A 22,548-nucleotide genomic window follows, 5' to 3' on the forward strand; every position below is an offset into this window, starting at 1 on the left:
TTTTTTTTCTACATATTAATTAGATATGCCATTCAGATGAGAGTCAGTGACTTTACAGATTTTTATTTCTTTCTAAAACCCAAAGTATTTATGAGATTATTATTTGAAGTGAAGAGTCTGGTCCAGGTTTTCAGTGAATCAGATATAGGAAGCACTTGGTTTGCTTTGCTTAGTTTCTCTTTGGGCTGTTTTGCCTCTCCTGGTGACTTGTCAAATACTACACTATTTCCTTCCCTCTAATTTGAAACACTGATTTGAATCTCACCAAAATAATTAGGAAATCGTTTTAATCCTCCTTTGTAATATATGTGGTGCAACTGCAAAAGGTCTTGTCTAAATTATGATGTTCTTGGTTTTATTCTCAACAGCAAGCTAAATGATCTCCTTACATGTGGGAAGGCATTTTTAAGATACGATACAATGAGAATGCAAAGTAGCTTTTTAAAAAATGACAGCTTTCTCAAATGAATCTCATACTAGATATTAATCTATGTATGTTCCTCAACTCATAAAGACACCTACATATTTGTAACTTCAGTACTTTTAAACTTTGACTTTTTTTTTTTTTTTCAGTGACAGTATTTTTAAATTCATTGACACCCAAATTCTATGTGGCACTTACAGGGACATCTTCTTTGATATCAGGACTAATATTTGTAAGTAGTTTCCATTTCCTTCATGCTTTGGTGTTTATCTAAAAATCAAATCTCTTTAAGTGGTTATAATTATAAGTACTTATAGATTAGCATTCTTAAAATGTGAAAAAGCATTATAAAAAACGCTGCAACTTCCTCTCTACTTTTAGAGATTGGTAGTATTCATTTGCATATAAAAGACTGTATGTTGTGGGGAGTCTAGTGGGAGGTGAATTCCCCAGGTAAATGCTCGGAAACTTGGCTTAGTAACAAAAATGAGTAAAATGGGCAGAGTGTAAAAAGTAAAATTTTTATTTACTTTGAAGACTCTAATCTGGACAGTACATATTCCTTCTAGAAAAGGCTATGTTCCTTCTAGAAAAGGCTAAAGATAATTGTTGCCATGTAGATTTGCAGACCGTATTACTAGAACTTTCAGTTTTTTCAAATGATTTCAAGAAAACCTGAATATAAAGTTTTTATCTTAAGTCTTCCAGTACTTTAATACTGGCAACATTGAGCAGACTAAAAATTTATGTGTCTTGAACTGGGCTTATAGTCTACCTGCCTAGAGTGTTTTACCTCTCTAGAGTGTTTAAGAGTAGAGTTTGGAAACTAGACTAACCATCACTTTAGTTGTGTGACTTCTTGAGCAAGTGAATTAACTTTTCTAAAGCTCCAATTTCCTCATCTATACATTGGGGATTATAGTAGTATCAACTTGGGAATTCCCTTGTGGTCCATTGGTTTAGGGCTTCCAGGTTTGACTGCTGAAGGCCGGGTTGGATCCCTGGTCCAGAACCTTAAGATCCCATGAGCTGCCTGACTTGGCAAAAAAAAATAAAAAATAGTATCAGTTTCATTGTTATGAGGATTAAATGAGATAATGTGTGTGAAAACTTGTAACAACATAGTAGCACTTGATGAATTTTGGCCATGTTATTCTAAGAAGTTACATAAAAACCTGTTTAATTCAGCTTTCTCTTGCTTTACTTAACCATGCTGTCATTTTTAATTTAAAAAGATTTTTAAAAATTTTGTAATCTTTATTAATATCCTTAGGAGCTAGTGTTTCCTAGTAACAACTTTGGAAAAATACTGCTACAGATAAAAATCTTAAGAAGTATTATGGCATGCATGGTGAATGCAATTTTTCTGAATTTTTTCTCATCTCTAGGTGGTGCTCTGTAACTATAGTAGAAATGTAAAAATAATAGCATTTGTATTGGAGTTGTTTTTTTTTTTTCTATAGGGACACTACCATTTTGTTAAAGATGAAAAAGAGACTTTTCTCTTGACTTAAAAAAAATTGTTGAGGAAATCTGGATGAAAACTCTGTTTCTAAAAGCCTCAAATTTATTGATTTATAAATCCTTTTCATAATTTAGCATATTTTGCCATAGAATAGACTGCAAGGAGATCTAACCAGTCCATCCTAAAAGAAATCAGTCCTGAATATTCTTTGGAAGGACTGATGTTGAAGCTGAAACTCCAGTACTTTGGCCACCTGATGGAAAGAACTGACTCATTTGAAAAGACCCTGATGCTAGGAAAGATTGAAGGCGGGAGGAGAAGGGGACAACCGAGGATGAGATGGTTGGATGACATCACCGACTCAATGTACATGAGTTTGAGTAAACCCTGAAGTTTGTGATGGACAGGGAGGCCTGGCATGCTGGAGTCCATGGGATCACAAAGAGTGGGACATGACTGAGCGACTGAACTGAACTGATAAAAATCTAAATAAAGGAGATAAAATATCTTTAAACAGCTGATATAGTGGAAAAAGCACTGATCTTGGAACCAGCAGATGTAGTTTTGAATCTTGACTCTGCCATTTGGGCAAGTAACATGAATTGAGTCCTAATTTTCTCATTTATAAGGAGGGGAGAAAACTTAGACACACACACACACATATATATAATATTGATTCATAACATATAATATGTAAAACAATTTTTAAAATTTGTTACTTTTTTCAAATCAGAGTTTTAAATTTATAAAAATTAGGAATTCAAGTAACATTTTAAAGGTTGAACTGTGTCATTACCCTTGAAATATTGATGAGTTTTTATTAGCAAAGTTTATTTATAATTTCTTTTACCACCTGAAATGAGGAAGCTAGTTGTGCTGTGTTATTTCTACCTGAAGAGGTGTGCTTGGGAGCTTGAAGAATAGCAGCAAAGCCAGTTGTTTAGTTATTACGAGTACAAAGATTACTCTGAAAGGAAAAAAAGAGCCTATGGGAGCACATAAAATAGTTTTCCATTCTGTGGAATCAGGAAAAATTCCCTCTGGACATGTCGTTTAAAGCTCACACCCAAAGAAGCCAGCAAAGGGAGTTGAAAAGGCTGGAGTATCCAAATATGAAACACTCTGCTAATTCAACACAGAGAGCTGCTTTAGATTTCCTCTTATAATAGCGATAAACTGTGGAAACAGAAAGAAAGGAATATCCTGATTTTTAAATAGTTCAATATGGGAAGCAACTTGACTCTTAACCTACATTAATAGTACTGCCAAATACTGGATTAGTATTTTATTGTTCAGAAGAACTTCTAATTCTTGTTAACCATATTTGCTGGATAGGACGTTGAGGCTCTGAGAATATAAGTGACTTATACAAAACACACAGCTAAAGTATGGCTGAATTGGGAGTCACTGTGGGAATTCTAACCCTAGTCTAGTGGTTAAGCACATCATATTAGTTGTTTCAAAATTATTTTTCTTTTAATTGTGCTACAGATAGACTAAAATGACATTGTAACATATTATTAATAGCTTAGACACTTATTATTTTTTAAATGCTTTATTTACAGACATTTCTTCTAGTGTTGCCTAAGCTTGTCTGAATTGTATGACAAAGCTATAAAAAGAAAAAAAAAAGCTACAAAAAGGCATTTTACCTCGGCTTGGTATGTGTTATCAGGGAATCTTGTGTTTGGTTTGTTTTTTGGAAGGAAAGTACATTTAAAAGACTGAATTAAACAGGAACGTCTTGAGAGAATGTTTTGACTTGAGCTCATATCTGCTGATCAGTTCTGTTTTAAATGAAAGATATTTTCTCTTTGTCACAGATATTTGAATGGTGGTACTTTCATAAGCATGGCACATCTTTTATTGAGCAAGTTTCTGTAAGCCATTTGCGACCATTGATGGGAGGAACAGAAAGCAGCATTTCAGAGCCAGGTTCTCCTTCCAACAACAGAGAGAGCGAAACCAGCAGGCAGAATTTGTCAGGTGAAATGAAATGTGTTTTCAGAGCTGTATAGTTAAGATTGTGTTTGACCGTGGCAGATAGAAAACATTTAACAATAGAAGTTTGTCTTTCCTTTAAATATAGGTTTAATGGCTGATATGGAGAGCAATGATCATCAGAGACCTAGACTCCTATTTTTTTTTGGACTCCTTCTGTTTTATTAGCCTGCCATCTCCTGTGCAGTTTTTCCTTGTGTTCCCAGACAGTCACTCTGGCTTCAGCCATCATGTCCACATTCTAGTCAGGAGGAAGGAGAACAGGCCAGGAGAAAGACACTTTCCCCATAGCAGCCAAGGATTCTTCCCAGAAGTGTTACATACTATTTTGACTTACTTTCTACTGGTCAGATCTTTATCAAATGGCTAGAACTAGGTATAAGGGAGGTTAGAAATTGTAATCATTTTCTCAATGTACATGTGCCCAGGTGATAAGGGGATCTTATTGCTGATAAAGGAGAGAACAGAGACAATTAGCCATCTCTGCCAAGAGAGCAGGCAGTTGGCACCCTACTCTAGTACTCTTGCCTGGAAAATCCCATGGACAGAGGAGCCTGGTAGGCTGCAGTCCATGGGGTCGCGAAGAGTCAGGCATGACTGAGCCACTTCCCTTTCACTTTTCACTTTCATGCATTGGAGAAGGAAATGGCAACCCACTCCAGTATTCTTGCCTGGAGAATCCCAGGGACAGAGGAGCCTGGTGGGCTGCCGTCTGTGGGGTTGCACAGAGTCAGACACGACTAAAGTGACTTAGCAGCAACAGCAGCCAAGAGAGCGAAGTTAGGAAAAATATTTTTTCTTGTCAGTATATTTACAAAGACATCAAAATCTATTATCAATGTATGAATATTATTTTGTCATACTTAAATTGTAGACCATTCTTATATATGTATCTAGTAATTATACAATTAGGAAAATAAAATCTTTGAAGCCAAATAGAAGTGACATTTTTGGATTATTGTTCCTTTCATTTGGTATGAAAATCCCATGGACAGAGGAGCCTGGTAGGCTACAGTCCATGGAGTCTCAAAGAGTTGGACAGGACTGAGTGACTTCACTTTCACTTTCATTTGGTGTAGGTTAAAATCATATGGTAATAATACAAATGAGTTAATTCTGTAGAATGCCATAATGTCTCATTTGTTCAGTAAACCAAACATGAAGTTTATATTAGTTTAGTAGAAAAATACTACCTGAGTGAAATTGATGGCACTTTTTATGTGTGGTCAGGGAAGTTTTTCGGAGAAAGAACCATTTAAACTGAGCCATAAAGTGTGAGTGGGAGTTGACCAGGATTAGTAGGGATGGGGTTGACAGCCATTCAGGAAGTACGGGAAGGAATACTGGTAATTTTCTTTCCTCTTCTCCTTTCTCCCCTTTCATAAAATAATTATAGAACTCTTAAGAATAAGGCATTTTGGATGTGAGGGTGATCTGGTTGCGACATCTGTCACCCCATTGGTCACCAGGGTTGATTCAGCTTATCTGGCTGGCTAGGCAGGTGTCCCCTTCCTCCCTCACTGCTCCATGTGCATTCCTCCCAAAGCTGCGTGCTCGGTGGAATAGTATGACCATCCCTGAGAGAGGAGGACTGGTCTTTGGTCAAGGATATATGAGTAGCTGCGCTCCCCTGCTAGAACCTCCAAACAAGCTCTCAAGAATAAGGCATGTTAAAATGAATATGACATAGATCTGTCATAAGGAAGCTCATAGTCCAGTTGTAAATAATTATAACAATAATGCATTCATTATACGATCTTACACCCTATTGTGAGACTGAGTCAAAGTTCTTTGGTTCCACTTTCTCTCCCTGGGTATCTGCATCTTATTCTATAATATTGTCTTCCATAGACATATATATTGGGAGAGCCAATTTTAAATTTCTGCCCTCAAGATCTCTTCCCTGGTGGCTCAGAGGTTAAGGCCTCTGCCTGCAATGCGGGAGACCTGGGTTCAATCCCTGAGTCAGGAAGATCCCCTGGAGAAGGAAATGGCAACCCACTCCAGTATTCTTGCCTGGAGAATCCCGTGGATGGAGGAGCCTGGTGGGCTACAGTCCACGGGGTTGCAAAGAGTTGGACACGACTGAGCGACTTCACTTTCACTTTCACATTTCTAACTCTGCTAGAAATCTTCACCTTTGATGTCCCTCAGCAATCCTAAGCTTACAGTCCAAAGTGAAGCTGCTAATTTTCTTTCAATAGATACTCTCCACAATCCTAAAATCTATTAATTTCCATAAGAGAAACCTTTGAATTGTTTTAGATAATAGCTCTTTTATTTCCCCTTTCTTCTCCAGACTATTGACCCTCATTGTTTTCCCCTCAAAAATTACCTTGACTCTGTTCTACCTTCTTTTAGTTCAGCATTCATTGCCCCGTATCTGGGCCTTAGATATCTCTTTCCTGGATTATTGCTGTGCATCCTAACTAGTTTCCATGCCTATGATACTTCTCCTTTTAGCACATTCTCTCCCCTTACTATAAGAAAGTGGTTCTCAAACCAGGAATCTTTATACTCTTCAAAATGACTGAGTACCTCACAGAGCTTTTGTTTAAATAGTGATTATATGCCCAGTATTTACCATATTAGAAATTGAAACAAATTTTAACAGTACTTATTAATTATTTTAAAAATAACAGAAACCCATTGCATGTTAACATATTTCTATGAACTGAACTGTGTCTCTCTCCCACCTCAAATTCATGTGTTGAAGTTCTAACCTCTAATATAATTATACCCAACCTATGGTATTTAGTTAGGGCAACCTGAGCTAATACACATATCATGAAAAATAATTATATTTCCCCAAATAGGAAATTTTAATCAGAAGACTGCCATTGCTTTACATTCACTTAAATCTCTTTATTATCTAGCTTAAAAAAAAATAGCTTATTCTTATATCTGCTTCTGGCATTGCCTGTTGTGAAATGTTGTTTTGGTTGACATCTATGAAGAAAATCTGTTCTCACACAGATGCATAGTTGGAAAAGGGAAGAATAGTTTAATAACCTTTTCAGAAAGTTGTGGATATTCTTTTTTAATACAACAGCAAAATTTACTGAGAGATACTTTCTTAAAGTTTAGTTGGAGTATGGAATCTGATGCTATACCAATTAGCTCTTCGTGTTCTGTTACATTAAAATCCCTTGGTGTCCCATTTTGAATGGGTCTTTCATTGTTCATTTAGAAAATACTCATTCCCTGAGTTATGTTTGTCTTCCAAATATTGATACATTGTTAGTTTTTAAAAATGAGATTTATTAATATCACCACTAATTTCACAGAAAAGCCTTTAAGTATTGGGAAATTGTCAAGTTCATGGTAACTAATACAAGTTTTTCAAAATTCCAATGTGTACTTGAAAGTTCAAATTTTATCATCAGCAGCAAGTACTGTTTTTTCTTCCTTGAATTTGGCAGACCTACTTTGTTCACCATTCAGAAAAATGTCTGCTAGGTATTTATCTGAATAATCATAAAGTTGTCTCTTGGTGATTCTTTCAGATAAAAGTGATACTCCACGGAAAAAAAAGTTAGTTCAGCTCAAAAAACAATTGCTTATATTGAAGACAACTTTCATATTTTTTTGCCTGTTTACTAGATTAGGGGTGAGGAACCAATTACTACTAGTTTAAAATACTGGCAGTTTTACAAACCATTGATTTTGTACCGTCAGCCCAACTTCGCAGGACTTGCACTAGTGTGAGGCAAGTCAGATGCTTGGGGCACAAAATTTAAGGACGCCCTCACTCTCAGGGTGGCTCAGATGGTAAAGCGTCTACCTACAATGCAGGAGACCTGGGTTCAGTCCCTGGGTTGGGAAGATCTCCTGGAGAAGGAAATGGCAACCCACTCCAATATTCTCGCCTGGAAAATCCCATGGACGGAGGAGCCTGGTAGGCTATAGTCCATGGGGTCGCAAAGAGTCGGACACGACTGAGCGACTTCACTCACTCAAAAAGTTAAAAAGGCAAATAATGCCTTCTCATTTATTATGAAATGTGTTGTTAGTTTGCAGTTCCATGCATGGTACTTTGACAACTGCTGATCTAAACAGAGACCTGATATTTGTTATCTTTCTATTTATAAACATTTGATGGCTTCTTACTAAGAACAATATCTAAGCTCTTTATGTAGTATATAAGCGCCTTCATCAGTTTCCCCTAGTCTGTTCTGTAGCCTCATTTACATCTCTCCTCACCTTCTTAGGTGTTACTCAGTCATCTCCGACTCTTTGCAACCCATGTACTATAGCCTGCCAGGCTTCTCTGTCCCTGGAATTCTCCAGGCAAGAATACCGAAGTGGGTTGGCTTTCTTTTCTCCAGGGCATCTTCCCAATCCAGGGATCGAACTCAGGTCTCCCACATTGCAGGCAGGTTCTTTACCATCTGAGCCATCACGGCAGCCCTCTCACCTTCTACCGTGTACTTTAATCTTCCACCATGTACTCTAATTGAACTATGCTGTGTGATTTTCTAATACTACTTCTTAGAATGTTCTTCATCTGGCAACCTTCTACTCATTTTTTACAGTGGTTCAAGTTTAAAGGATTCAAGTTTAAAGCCTGGCGCACTACAGTCCATGAGGTTGCAAGGAGTCCAACATGACTTAGTGACTCAGTTCAGTTCAGTCGCTCAGTCATGTCTGACTCTTTACGACCCCATGGACTGCAGCACGCCAGGCTTCCCTGTCCATCACCAACTCCCGAAGCTTGCTCAGGCTCACGTCCATCGAATGACTAAACAACAACAAAAACAACATTTAAATGTCACCTCCTTTCCAAAGTCTCCCCTTATTTCTCCAGAGCAAACTTAATCACTTCCTTTTTATTCTTAGACCAGAACAGCTCTCTACCATAGCACTTTGCATACAGTTTAGGTGATAGTTTACATAACTGATTCTCATGCCACATGTAATTCAGTTAAACAAGTTAGTTCAGATTCTGTGGTAGGTTCTAGAAATACAAACATGAACAAAGTTTTAAAAGCTTATATTTTAAAGGGAGAAACCTGAAAACCAAACAGATAGTCACTTTGTAATATGGTAAGTGCTATACTTGAATTGTGGACCAAAGGCTACGGAGGCAGAAATAAGGGAATAACTATATTTGATTACATGCTGCATGACAGCAGGGATGGTACATGCTTTATTCATCTTTGTGTTATACGTGGCCAGCATTATGCTTACCATGTTGGCTAAATTAGTATTTAACTACATTAGATTAAACTGTCTTAATTTCCCCCTTTTTCTCTTTGTTTTTTTTAGAATGTAAAGTATGGAGAAATCCTCTAAATCTTTTCAGAGGAGCAGAATATAGGAGGTATTACATTTTGCTTTCAGTATAATTATGGCATTGGTTTTAGAGTAAAAGTATTATGGAAACATTTATTTTTACAGATATATCATAATTACAGATTACAGATTATCATAGCTCTTCTAGTTGGAGTTACGGATATATCATAAGGTAAAATGATTAGCCCAGAGTTTAATTTTCTGCATCTTGAATATGTTTACTTTTTTCATGAGAAACATTGCTTCAAGCCATGTTTGTGATATATAATAAGTGTACATTTGGTCCTTGGTTTATGACAGAAAGCCTTTTCAAAGAATTCATGAGGTTAAGAAAAATTATAAATGTCAGCATATTCCTGTGCATATGTGCTCAATTTCAAATTTGACAGTTATTTGACAGTTTACTAGAAGATATCAATCTGAATGTGAATATAAATTTCATTTGTGCAACAGTACAGGGTATACTATTTTTATATTGTATTTTATATTGCCATTCCCTGGCTACACTATTGTGTCCATTGCTCTTCTGGTTTTTACTCTAAATGAGAAAACTTTTGAAACTTATGACAAAAGATAAATTTATTTGTTTGGAAAGGGGCTGTGTTTTACCTGGGAATAGCATGGGGTATGTCATTTAATTCATTGAACAAGAAATAGTTTATGTCTACTGTATGTGGACGTTGTACAAAATGACGGGGATGCAAAATGATTAAGCAGTAATCCCTGTGCATAAGTAGTTGATAGTGTAGAACAGTCACATCCTGGGAAGTCAAAGCTAGCCTTTTCTGATAGATGTAATTAGCCTATATTAAGGGATTTTGCAAGAAACAGGTCCTTGAACTTCTCACTGTGTTTATTAAAAACCTTTTAGGCTATTATTCTTGTTATCTAGTATCTACTTCATGAAAATCTTAAAGAGAAATTTCTTATCTTAGTATAAGGAACTCTTTTTTATAATTTTACTTATTTATTTACTTTTGGCTATGCTGGATCTTTGTTGCTGCGTGGGCTTTTCTCTAGTTGTGGTGTGCTGGCTTCTCATTGTCATGGCTTCTCTTGTGGAACACAGGCTCTAGGTGCACAAGCTTCAGTAATTGTGGCACATGGGCTCAGTAGTTGTGGTTCCTGGGATCTAGAACAAAGGCTCAACTGTTGTGGTGCATAGGCTTTGTTGCTCTGTGGCCTGCGGGATCTTCCCAGGTCAGGGATTGAACCCATGCCTACATTGGCAGGCAGATTCTTGACCAGTGAGCCATCAGGGAAGCCCAGGATAAGGAATTCTTAATGCTTCTTTTTGAACTCTTAATGCTTCTTTCTTAATGGGAAAGTATAAAATGCATTGGTAATTATTGTGTGGTTCTGGGAAGCTTAGACTTGTATTATAGCCCACCTTTAGCAAATTTATAGAACTCTTTGCTGTGGGCCATTTTATGGCTCAATCCTTGTTTTACTTTATTGAGTCTTTTAAAATTTGCTTCTAATTTAGGTTATTGATTTGTTGTTTTGTTGTGTAGTTGCTAAGTTGTGTTTGATTTTTGTGACCCCCGTCGACTGTAGCCTGCTAGGCTCCTCTGTCCCTGAGATTTCCCAGGGAAGAATTCTGGAGTGGGTTGCCATTTCCTTCTCCAGGGGATCTTCCTGACCCAGGGATTGAATCCACATATCCTGCACTACAAGTGGATTCTGTACTGCTGAGCCACCAGGGAAGCCCTAAGTTATTGATACTATACATATATTTTTTTAACTGCTTCAAATCATTTTGGGATTAATATAGATTGTTAAATTTTTTTATGATTTTAGAATGTGTACCAAACTTTGCTAAGTGAACAAGTGTTTGCTTTTTCTTTTTTCTTCATGATAATTTCTCGCAAAATAGCTAAAAACTTTAAATAGCAAGACAACTTATTAAATAACTTAAAAATCTTTGATCATATATATATAATGTGCTTTTAAAATGCCTTTTCTGATTGCAAAATACATACCTATTCATAGAAAGTTGGAAAATAAAGAGATGTATAGAAAGAAAGTAAAAAAAAAAATCACCTTTTTCTACCATGAAGAGACAACTGCTACTAGTGTTTCCATCAAGACTCTCTTCTATATATGTGTATATAGAAACAAAACTTGAACATCATAATATATGAAATTCACCATATGTGAATTTCCCACAGAATTTCTTCAAAACGTGAATTTTAACAGTTGTACTATATTTTATTGTAGAGGTACCATATATAACTTACAGATTATAGTTCACTGTTAACAATTACTCTAGAAGGATATTTTTATATATAAATATTTATTCACATATATGATTATTTTCTTAGGGTAGATTTGTAGCACTAGGATTACTGAGTCAAAAGGTGTGAACAGTTTTTTTTCTTCCCTTTGAATTTTTTCTTCTTTTAATGTTGAAAAATTTCAAAAATAAGCAAAAGTAGAGTGGTAAAATGGAATTCCATTTGCCAATCCTCTAACTAGATGTGAATATTTTTAAGCCTCTTTTGAAAATAATTAATTAATTAAGTTTTGCTTACGCTGAGTCTTCATAGCTGCATCCAGGCTAATTGTGGGAAGTGGGGGCTACTCTTCCTTGCGGCGCACAGGCTGTTCATCGCTGTAGCTTCTCTTGTTGTGGAGCATAGGCGCTAGGCATGCAGGCTTCAGTAGTTGTGGCGCTAAGACTCTTGATACTTCATAATTGATTTCTGGGAAGAGAAATGTAAATACCAATTTATAACAGGAATATGTGTGAATCGATATCCCACTTCACTCTTGATGACATATATTTGCCAATTTTATAGGTGAAAAGTAAAAATGAGTTATTTTAATTTATTAGCCAGCTTGTTATCTGCTATTAATTCCTGAGGGTTTTAGGGTGTTTTCTTCTAGCTTCTTTGTAGTTTTACTTTTCATATTTAATTCTAATTCACTGAGAATTTAAGTATACTTAATGAGGTATATATTTCAGTCAAATTGTTTTATCCATTCAGATTCAATTTTGAAGCACTGTTTGTTGAATAATCTAGCCTTTTCCCTTTTGGTTTTAGATGTTTTATTATTGTACTCTAAGTAGTTTGTGTAGGTTATCTCTTTTGTTTTATTGATTACAATAAGCTTTTGAAATGTCCTTAAATAAAATTTGTAGTAGTAAATTTTGAATTTTAAGTAGTGTCTATTATAGCTGATTGATGCTCTCTCACGTTCAATTTACATATTTTCTTGTATTTTGGTAAAGATACACTTGGGTGACTGGTAAAGAGCCACTTACATACTATGACATGAATTTGTCAGCTCAGGACCATCAGACCTTTTTCACCTGTGACACAGACTTTTTACGTCCTTCAGATACAGGTATGTGTCATATCTGTTCTTGGGGTGAATAGTAGTCATTAAAATTATTTTCAAAGTTTTTTAGTGTAATTTATTATACAGAGTTATTTGGCTTGGAGTCGTTTGTATCATTGATAAGAAACCCAGAATAAATTGAAACTAATTATGATTGTAAACTAGGTTATTATTATAGTCTCTTGTCTTATACAGAATTTAAATTATTTTATACAAATTAGTTGCTTCTTTTACAACTTAAAAAACCTTTCAGATCAAATCCAACAATGGCTTATGCAGAGAATAGTGTACCCAGTTTTGGTTGGGGAAATTAACACCTGAAATCATACATTTAAAAAAAAAAAAGAGTAAGGCAGAGTTAAACATTGGGGCACAGCATGCGGAGAAAAATTGGGTATATTTTATTCTAGTCATAATTCAGAGAAACACTGTAAAGTTGTGGAAGATCATAGAAGTGTCTGAGTTTAGTTCTCTCTAATCTTTTCTGTAGAAGTGAGTATGGAGACTCTTAAATATTTGGCTTAAAGTTGTTGTTTTGTTGCTGAATTGTGTCCGACTGATTGACAGGGATCTTTATCACAACTATTTTGCCCTTTTCCACCTTATCTATGCTTCTACTTTTATCCTTCAAAATTAAAAGTATTATTCTTTGGGAAGCCTTCTCTGATCTTCTCTGCAGTTCAACAGTACTTAGTCCAAACCTCAGTATAATAATTTTAGTTAGTTTATTCAACTGTGAACACTTATTTGTTAATATTATGATGTTGCTTTAATGTTTGTCCTCCCTAATAATGTATGAAACTTTGGAAATAAGAGACTATACTTGTCATCTTTGAATCCTTATCATCTAACACACTGCCTGGTATACTGTAAATATTAATATTTATTCTTTGATGGAATTATAAATGATTGAATAGCTTTGATGTTGCAGATGTCTTAAGCAGTTTCATTGATAATAGCTAACAATTGTATAATACTTATTATATATGAAGCACTGTTCTAAGCAATTTATATAAAGATACTAATTTAATCATCCCAATCACTTTATGTTGTTCAGTTGCTAAGTCATGTCCAACTCTTTGTGACTCCATGAACTGCACCAGGCCAGGCTTCCCCATCTTTTACTATCTTCTGGAGTTTGTTCAAACTACATCCATTGAGTCAGTGATGCTGTCCAACCATTTTATTCTTTGTTGCCCCCTTCTCTTCTTGCCCTGAATCTTTCCCAGCTTCAGGGTCTTTTCCAGTGAGTTGGCACTTTCACACTCCAGAATGTCTGGCTCTAGGTGAGTGACCACACCATCGTGGTTATCTGGGTCATTAAGATCTTGCCACTTCTTCTTTATCTCTTCTGCCTTTTATTGTGCTTATCTTTGCATGAAATGTTCCCTTGCTATCTCCAATTTTCATGAAAAGATCTTTAGTCTTTCCCATCCTATTATTTTCCTCTATTTCTTTGCGTTGTTCACTTAAGGCTTTCTCATCTCTCCTCGCTATTCTCTGGAACTCTGCATTCAGTTGGATATATCTTTCCTTTTCTCTTTTCTACTTTTCCACTTCCTTTTCTCTTTTCTCTTTCCACTTTTCTTCTTTTTCTTGGCTATTTGTAAGGCCTCATATTTGTAAGGCTTCATCAGACAACCACTTTGCCTTTTTGCATTTCTTTTTCTTGGGGTTGGTTTTGGTCACCATGCCCTGTACAGTGTTATGAACCTCTGTCTGTAGTTCTTCAGGTACTCTTGTCTACCAGATCTAATCCCTTGACTCTGTTTGTCACTTTCACGGGGGCTTCCCCTGTGGCTCAGAGGTAAAGTATCCATCTGCAATGCAGTAGACACAGAAGACCCGGGTTTGACACCAGGGTTGGGAAGATCCAGGTGGAGAAGGAAATGGCAATCCAGTCCAGTATTCTTACCTGGAAGATCCCATGAACAGAGGAGCCTGGAAGACTACATACAGTCTATGAGGTAGCAAAGAGTCAGACACGACTGAGCACTGTCTAATCATAATCTGAATGGCCTAGTAGTTTCCCTATTTTATTCAATTTAAGCCTGAATTTTTCAGTAAGGAGCTGATGATCTGAACCACAGTTAGCTCCAGGTCTTGTTTTTGCTGACTGTATAGAGCTTCTTCATCTTTGGTTGCAAAGAATATAATCAATCTGATTTCAGTGTTGACCCTCTGGTGATGCCACGTGTAGAGTTGTTTTTTGTGTTGTTGAAAGACTGCTTGCTATGACAGTGCATTCTCTTGACAAAACTCTGTTAGCCTTTGCTCTGCTTCATTTTATACTCTAGACCAAACTTGCCAGTCACTCCAGATATCTCTTGACTTTCTACATTTGTATTCCAATCCCATATAATGAAAAGGATGTCTGTTTATTTATTTATTTTTTTTGGTGTTAGTTCTAGAAGGTCTTATAGGTCTTCATAGAACCAGTCAATTTCAGCTTCTTCATCTTTAGTGGTTGAGGCATAGACTTGGATTACTGTGATGTGGAGTGGTTTGCCTTGGAAATGAACCAAGATCATTCTGTCATTTTTGAGATTGCACCCAAATACAGCATTTTGGACTCTTGTTGATTATGAGGGCTACTCCATTTCTTCTAAGGGGTTCTTTCCCAGAGTAGTAGATATAATGGTCATCTGAATTAAATTTACCCATTCTTGTCCATTTTAGTTCACTGATCCCTAAGATGTCGATGTTCACTTTGCCATTTCCTTCTTGACCATGTCTCATTTACCTTGATTCATGAACCTAATCTTCCAGGCTCCTATGTGATATTGTTCTTTATAGCATCAGACTTTACTTTCACCACCAGACACATCCATAACTCAGTGTCATTTCCACTTTGGCCCAGTCTCTTCATTCTTTCTGGAGCTGGTATTCTGCTCTTCCCCAGTAGTATATTGGACACCTGTCGACCTGCGGGGCTCATCTTTTGCTGTCATATCTTTTTGCCTTTTCATGATGTTCATGGGATTCTCAATGCAAGAATGCTGAAGTAGTTTGCCATTCCCTTCTCCAGTGGACCACATTTTGTCAGAACTCTCCACTATCACCTGTTTATCTTGGGTGGCCTTGCATGGCATGGATCATAGCTTTATTGAGTTATACAAGGCTGTGAATCCATGTGATCGTTTTGGTTAGCTTTCTGTGATTGTGGTTTTTATTTTTGAGACTATAGGATTATAGTTCTTGTTTCTTCTGTCTGCCCTCTGATGGCTGAAGACAGGAGGCTTGTGCAAGCTTCCTGATGGGAGGGACTGGCTGTGGGGAAACTGGGTCTTTCTCTAGTGGGCAGGGCCATGCTCAGTAAATCTTTAATCCAATTTTCTGCTGGTAGGATACTGGCAAGCTACAGTCCATGAGGTAGCAAAGAGTCAGACATGACAGCAGTGTATAATCATAAGGGATTTGATTTAGGTCATACCTGAATGGCCTAGTGGTTTTCCCTATTTTCTTCAATATAAGCCTGAATTTTGCAATAAGGAGCTGCTCACTCCCTGTTAGTTGTTTGGCCTGAGGCAACCAATTCCTGGAGTCTACAGGCTCTGTGGTAGGACTACTCAGTTCAGTTAAGTTCAGTCACTCAGTTGTGTCCAACTCTTTGTGACCTCATGGACTGTAGCATGCCAGGCCTCCCTATCCATCACCAACTCCTGGAGTTTACTCAAACTCATGTCCATTGAGTTGATGATGCCATCCAACCATCTCATCCTCTGTTGTCCCCTTCTCCTCCTGCCTTCAATCTTTCCCAGCATCAGAGTCTTTTCAAATGAGTCATCTCTTAGCATCTGATGGCCAAAGTATTAGAGTTTCAGCTTCAACATCAGATCTTCCAATGAATATTCAGAACTGATTTCCTTTAGGATGAACTGGTTGGATCTCCTTGCAGTCCAAGGGACTCTCAAGAGTTTTCTCCAATACCACAGTTCAAAAGCATCAATTCTTTGGCACTCAGCTTTCTTTATAGTCCAACTCACACATCCATACATGACTACTGGAAAAACCATAGCCTTGACTAGATGGACCTTTGTTAGCAAAATAATGTCTCTGCTTTTTAATATGCTGTCTAGGTTGGTCATAACTTTCCTTCCAAGGAGTAAGCGTCTTTTAATTTCATGGCTGAAATCACCATCTGCAGTGATTTTGGAGCCCCCAAAAATAAAGTCTGCCACTATTTCCATTGTTTCCCCATCTATTTGCCATGAAGTGATGGGACCAGATGCCGTGATCTTAGTTTTCTGAATATTGAGCTTTAAGCCAACTTTTTCAATTTCCTCTTTAACTTTCATCAAGAGGCTCTTTAGTCTTTCTTCACTTTCTGCCATAAGGGTGGTGTCATCTACATATCTGAGGTTATTGATATTTCTCCCAGCAGTCTTGATTCCAGCTTGTGCTTCATCCAGTCCAGCGTTTTTCATGACGTACTCTGCATACAAGTTAAATAAGCAGGGTGATGATATACAGTATTGACATACTCCTTTCCCAATTTGGATCCAGTCTGTTGTTTCATGTCCCATTCTAACTGTTGCTTCCTGACTTGCATACAGATTTCTCAAGAGGCAGGTCAGGTGGTCTGCTATTCCCATCTCTTTCAGAATTTTCCACAGTTTGTGGTGATTCACACAGTCAAAGGCTTTGGCATCATCAATAAAGCAGGAATAGATGTTTTTCTGGAACTCTCTTGCTTTTTCGATGATCCAGTGGATGTTGACAATTTGATCTCTGGTTCCTCTGCTTTTTCTAAAACCAGCTTGAACATCTGGAAGTTCACGGTTCACGTATTGCTGAAGCCTGGCTTCGAGAGTTTTAAGCATTACTTTACTAACATGTGAGAGGAGTGCAACTGTGCAGTAGTTTGAGCATGCTTTGGCATTGCCTTTCTTTGGGATTGGAATGAAAACTGACCTTTTCCAGTCTTGTGGCCACTGCTGAGTTTTCCAAATTTGCTAGCAGATTGGGTGCAACACTTTCACAGCATCATCTTTTAGGATTTGAAAGAGCTCAACTGGAATTCTGTCACCTCTACTGGCTTTGTTCGTAGTAATGTTTCCTAAGGCCCACTTGACTTCACATTCCAGGATGTCTGGCTCATCCCATCATGATGATCTGGGTCATGAAGATCTTTTTTGTACAGTTCTTCTGTGTATTCTTGCCAACTCTTCTTAATATCTTCTGCTTCTGTTAGGTCCATACCATTTCTGTCCTTTATTTTGCCCATCTTTGCATGAAATGTTCCCTTGGTATCTCTAATTTTCTTGACGGGATCTCTAGTCTTTCCCATCCTATTGTTTTTCTCTATTTCTTTGCACTGATCACTGAGAAAGGCTTTCTTATCTCTCCTTACTATTCTTTGGAACTCTTCATTCAAATGGATATATCTTTCCTTTTCTCCTTTGCTTTTCACTTCTCTTTTCTCAGCTATTTGTAAGACCTCCTCAGACAGCCATTTTGCTTTTTCACATTTCTTTTTCTTGGAGATGGTTTTGATCCATGTCTCCTGTACAATGTCATGAACCTCTGTCCATAGTTCATCAGGCAGTCTTTCTATCAGATCTAGTCTCTTAAATCTATTCGTCACTTCCATTGTATAATCGTAAGGGATTTGATTTAGGTCATACCTGAATGGTCTGGTGGTTTTCCCTACTTTCTTCAAAAGTAGGGCTATTAGCAACCTTCAAAAAGGACTTATGCCAACACACACCTCCCAGGGCTGCTGCTGCCAGTGCCCCATCCCCTCAGTAGGCCACTTCTGACCTATGCCTCTGCAGGAGACTCTCAAACACTGACAGGCACGTCTGGCTCAGCCTTGTGAGGTCACTGCTCCTTTCCTCTGGGTTCTGGTGCGCACAAGATTTTGTTTGTGCCCTCCAAGAGTCTCTTTCCCCCAGTCCTGAACAGTTTTGTGTAATTTTTTGTTAAAAATGTAAGTTTCTTTTGACCATATAGTTCTAAATGGAATCTTGTTCTTTATATGTTTGTCAAATTCATAGAGCTACATGTTTGCCTCTTCCAGCTTTGAAAAAGGTCCTCCATATAACCTATTTGGCTGGGTGAGTTCTCATTGTCATTCCTGTCAACCGAGTCAGACATACTTTCTGACAGAGAAGTCTGACTTCATTTTTTAAATTCAAAGAGACATGTTAGCATTCATCCCTATGACAACCATCTCTCTTCTGAATTCAGATTCTAAGATGAAAAGATAGGTAAGTCTTGGAGCCTTGCCTTGAGCTTATCACTTGGCCAAAACAAGATTCTACTGCCTTTATTATCCCTTACTAATGCTTTCTTTGCCTTGCTATGAGAACCTTCCCTTAGGGACAGTGCATGCTTGATAGTAAGGGGAGAAAGGGTGCTGATAAATGGATCTGGTAAAAATTATTACTCCCTCCCCACTCTACAATATACTTGAATTCAGAACTTCCAGCAGCCAGAGTACTCTCTTTCTGCATTGACAGGTGGGTTCTTTTCCAGCTGAGCCATGAGGGTAGCCCCTTGTATTTCTAATACTGAGCTTCCCTGTTAAATAAGTGAAGACACAAATCTCTATTATAGGTTTCTTGATTAAAAACAGTTGCTCCGAAACCCAAACTTGTTCCTGAGGCACCTGTACATTTTTACACTCTAGGGCAATGCACCTTGGAAAGATTCAGGATGGGTGAAAAGTAAGCTTTTCTTTTATGAAGTAGGAATAGGTAATATATCTTTAAAGGAGCAGGGTGAGGCAAGGAGCCTGTGGAAAGAGAAACCAGCGTAACACATAGGCTAATCAGAGGAACATTCTTCAATTAGATCAGACACAGTAAAGAGTCATATAAAGTTGAAGCTTTAGAGGTTGATTCTCTTAAAATTATGTGTCCCATTTTGGTCATTGCAAAGTTTTATGTAGTACTTCTAGAGGTATGAAAAATCCCCGTTAAGACTGAACTAGACTTTATCCATGAGTGATAGTCAAGAAATAGACTATTGGTTCCATATTGATCTTTACAGATAGTCATATAAATATAATGATTTATATCTATAGTTTTATATTAAAAAAAGAAAAATGTGCCTATATGTGTGATGTGACAAATTTCTCTTGACTATGGTCATTCAGTTCAGTTCAGTCCAGTTCAGTCACTCAGTTGTGTCTGACTCTTTGCGACCCCATGCATTGCAGCACGCCAGGCCTCCCTGTCCATCACCAACTCCTGGAGTTCACTTAGACTCACATCCATTGAGTCCGTGATGCCATCCAGCCATCTCATCCTCTGTCGTCCCCTTCTCCTCCTGCCCCCAATCCCTCCCAGCATCAGAGACTTTTCCAATGAGTCAACTCTTCACATGAGGTGGCCAAAGTACTGGAGTTTCAGCTTGACCTTCATTCCTTCCAAAGAAATCCCAGGGCTGATCTCCTTCAGAATGGACTGGTTGGATCTCCTTGCAGTCCAAGGGACTCTCAAGAGTCTTCTCCAACACCACAGTTCAAAAGCATCAATTCATCGGCGCTTAGCGTTTTTCACAGTCCAACTCTCACATCCATACATGACCACAGGAAAAACCATAGCCTTGACTAGACGGACTATAGTTGGCAAAGTAATGTCTCTGCTTTTGAAAATGCTATCTAGGTTGGTCATAACTTTCCTTCCAAGGAGTAAGCGTCTTTTAGTTTCATGGCTGCAGTCACCATCTGCAGTGATTTTGAAGCCCCAAAAAATAAAGTCTGACACTGTTTCCACTGTTCCCCCATCTATTTCCCATGAAGTGATGGGACCAGATGCCATGATCTTCGTTTTCGAATGTTGAGCTTTAGGCCAACTTTTTCACTCTCCACTTTCACTTTCATCAAGAGGCTTTTTAGTTCCTCTTCACTTTCTGCCATAAGGATGGTGGTGTCATCTGCATATCTGAGATTATTGATATTTCTCCCGGCAATCTTGATTCCAGCTTGTGCTTCTTCCAGCCCAGTGTTTCCCATGATGTACTCTGCATAGAAGTTAAATAAGCAGGGTGACAATATACCACCTTGACGTACTCCTTTTCCTATTTGGAACCAGTCTGTTGTTCCATGTCCAGTTCTAACTGTTGCTTCCTGACCTGCATACAGATTTCTCAAGAGGCAGGTCAGGTGGTCTGGGATTCCCATCTCTTTCAGAATTTTCCACAGTCTATTGTGATCCACACAGTCAAAGGCTTTGACATAGTCAATAAAGCAGAAATAGTTGTTGTCATTAGTAATTACTAAATTAGTAGATTTTTGTTCTTACTCTATTGATTTGTTTGTTTAGGACAGTGAACAGATATAATCAAGAGGCTATTTAACATTAAACTCCAGCTTCACAATTTTAAGTTGGAAAATATGGACCCACATTTCCACTTGGCAGTAATCAGTTAGACCTTAACTGTGATTCTCTCTTCTAGACAGTGCATGTACTTTAGTTCTGCAAGGTCTCAAGGCATTTATATTTCTGACCTCTGGTCTTAGATTGAATGGTAGTTAGTCCCTTCTGCTTGTTAGCATATTAGAATATTATTTAACTTGAAAAATAGATAAATTTGATTAAATTGTTAACTGCTTGTGTTATTTCTTCAGCATATCGTGAATTCTTAAAGAGAACTTTTGAAGACTCTAATAAATCAACAGTTAAATACTAAATCAACCGTTGAATACTAAATGATTTCTAAACCTTGTTTTAGAGGGAAGTAAATATTTTCCTTCCTCTTCTTTATTTCCTGTTTCCTCTTTAGCTTAGAATTACATTGGTTGTGAGGAATAATAGGGCTGGATAGAGTATTTGAAAATATATGAATAACAAAAAATAAATGCTTAATGGTAGATTAGATGACTTTGGTTAGAAATTGAAGAAATACAAATGAAAGTGAGATAGTTTCCATGTATTAAATTAGCAAAGATTGACACTGCTGCTGCTGCTAAGTCGCTTCAGTCGTGTCCGACTCTGTGTGACCCCATAGACGGCAGCCCACCAGGCTCCCCCGTCCCTGGGATTCTCCAGGTAAGAACACTGGAGTGGGTTGCCATTTCCTTCTCCAGTGCATGAAAGTGAAAAGTGAAAGTGAAGTCGCTCAGTCGTGTCTGACTCTAGCGACCCCATGGACTGCCACCTACCAGACTCCTCTGTCCATGGGATTTTCCTACTCAGGGTTATTAAGGAAGTGGGGAAATAGTCACTCTCTTGCACTGCCGGAAAAAATGTGAATTAATACAATCTCATTGAGAGGAATTTGGGAATATATATCCAAAGTCCTTTAAAAGATGCATATGTTTTTAACCATTCCACTTCTAAAAATGAAATATTTGGCCAGGTATATACAAAGATAGATGTTAAAAGATGTTTATCATAGTTTTTATATCATTTTTATATTAGCAAAAAATTAATTATCCATCAAAAGAGAACTGGTTAAATAAATTACTATGTATACTTAATATGCTAGAGTACCAGGTAACCATTTAAATCGTTAATAAAATTCAATGTCAAAATTAGACCTGAAAATATTATGTAACTTATGGAAGAGAGCCTCATCATTAAAAATGGCAAGTTAAGTATTATATTTGATTTTTAGGTAATATTTTAATGTTTAAGCAAAATGCTATTCTTTACCTGGTTATTATCATATGGGTGCTGACTTGCATCAGTCTGTCAAGTTCAGGAAGCATTAGCTGTCAGCTAGCTAGTGACATGTTTGATATGAGAAATGTATTTTTGTTACACAAGTAGAATATATTATCTCCATTTCTAAGCCAAGACTAATATTTTGTTTCCAAAGGAAAACTTAAACGTTTTCCATATTATTCTTTCTGGACAGTTGTAGGTTTCTGTCCAAAAGCAACATTCATAGATTCTCTATTTTTCTTATCAAACTTGAAATAGGCCAAATAGTTTCATGGATCTTCTTTGTTTATTTGTTTGTTTAATTTTAAAGAAACTTTGCTTAATGTGAAGTTTTAAATTTGGTATAGTAAATGATAACAAAACTAATATTGTTATTCCAGAGAGATACTAATTCAGGCTTT

At 37.2% G+C, this 22,548-nt stretch overlaps 1 protein-coding gene across 24 annotated transcripts in view; it reads left to right on the forward strand.

Annotated features, from left to right (window-relative positions):
• The window catches only part of ST7L (suppression of tumorigenicity 7 like), a 147,409-nt gene that overhangs the window by 2,031 nt on the left and 122,830 nt on the right, over window positions 1-22,548 (forward strand). For 20 of the 24 annotated variants that reach the window (XR_011565750.1, XM_070785910.1, XM_019956822.2 and 17 more), the window contains 4 exons: window positions 574-656; window positions 3,713-3,875; window positions 9,159-9,213; window positions 12,421-12,536. Coding sequence is in view for 23 of the 24 variants with exons in the window: in XM_070785907.1 (XP_070642008.1) it covers window positions 574-656; window positions 3,713-3,875; window positions 9,159-9,213; window positions 12,421-12,536 (417 nt within the window). In the remaining variant the exon portion in view is untranslated. The remainder of the gene's footprint in view (window positions 1-573; window positions 657-3,712; window positions 3,876-9,158; window positions 9,214-12,420; window positions 12,537-22,548) is intronic. The other 4 variants (XM_070785912.1, XM_070785911.1, XM_070785913.1 and 1 more) reach the window with 3 other exon arrangements.

This window comes from Bos indicus, chromosome 3, assembly GCF_029378745.1.
Source record: "Bos indicus isolate NIAB-ARS_2022 breed Sahiwal x Tharparkar chromosome 3, NIAB-ARS_B.indTharparkar_mat_pri_1.0, whole genome shotgun sequence".
Classification (NCBI taxonomy): domain Eukaryota; kingdom Metazoa; phylum Chordata; class Mammalia; order Artiodactyla; family Bovidae; genus Bos; species Bos indicus.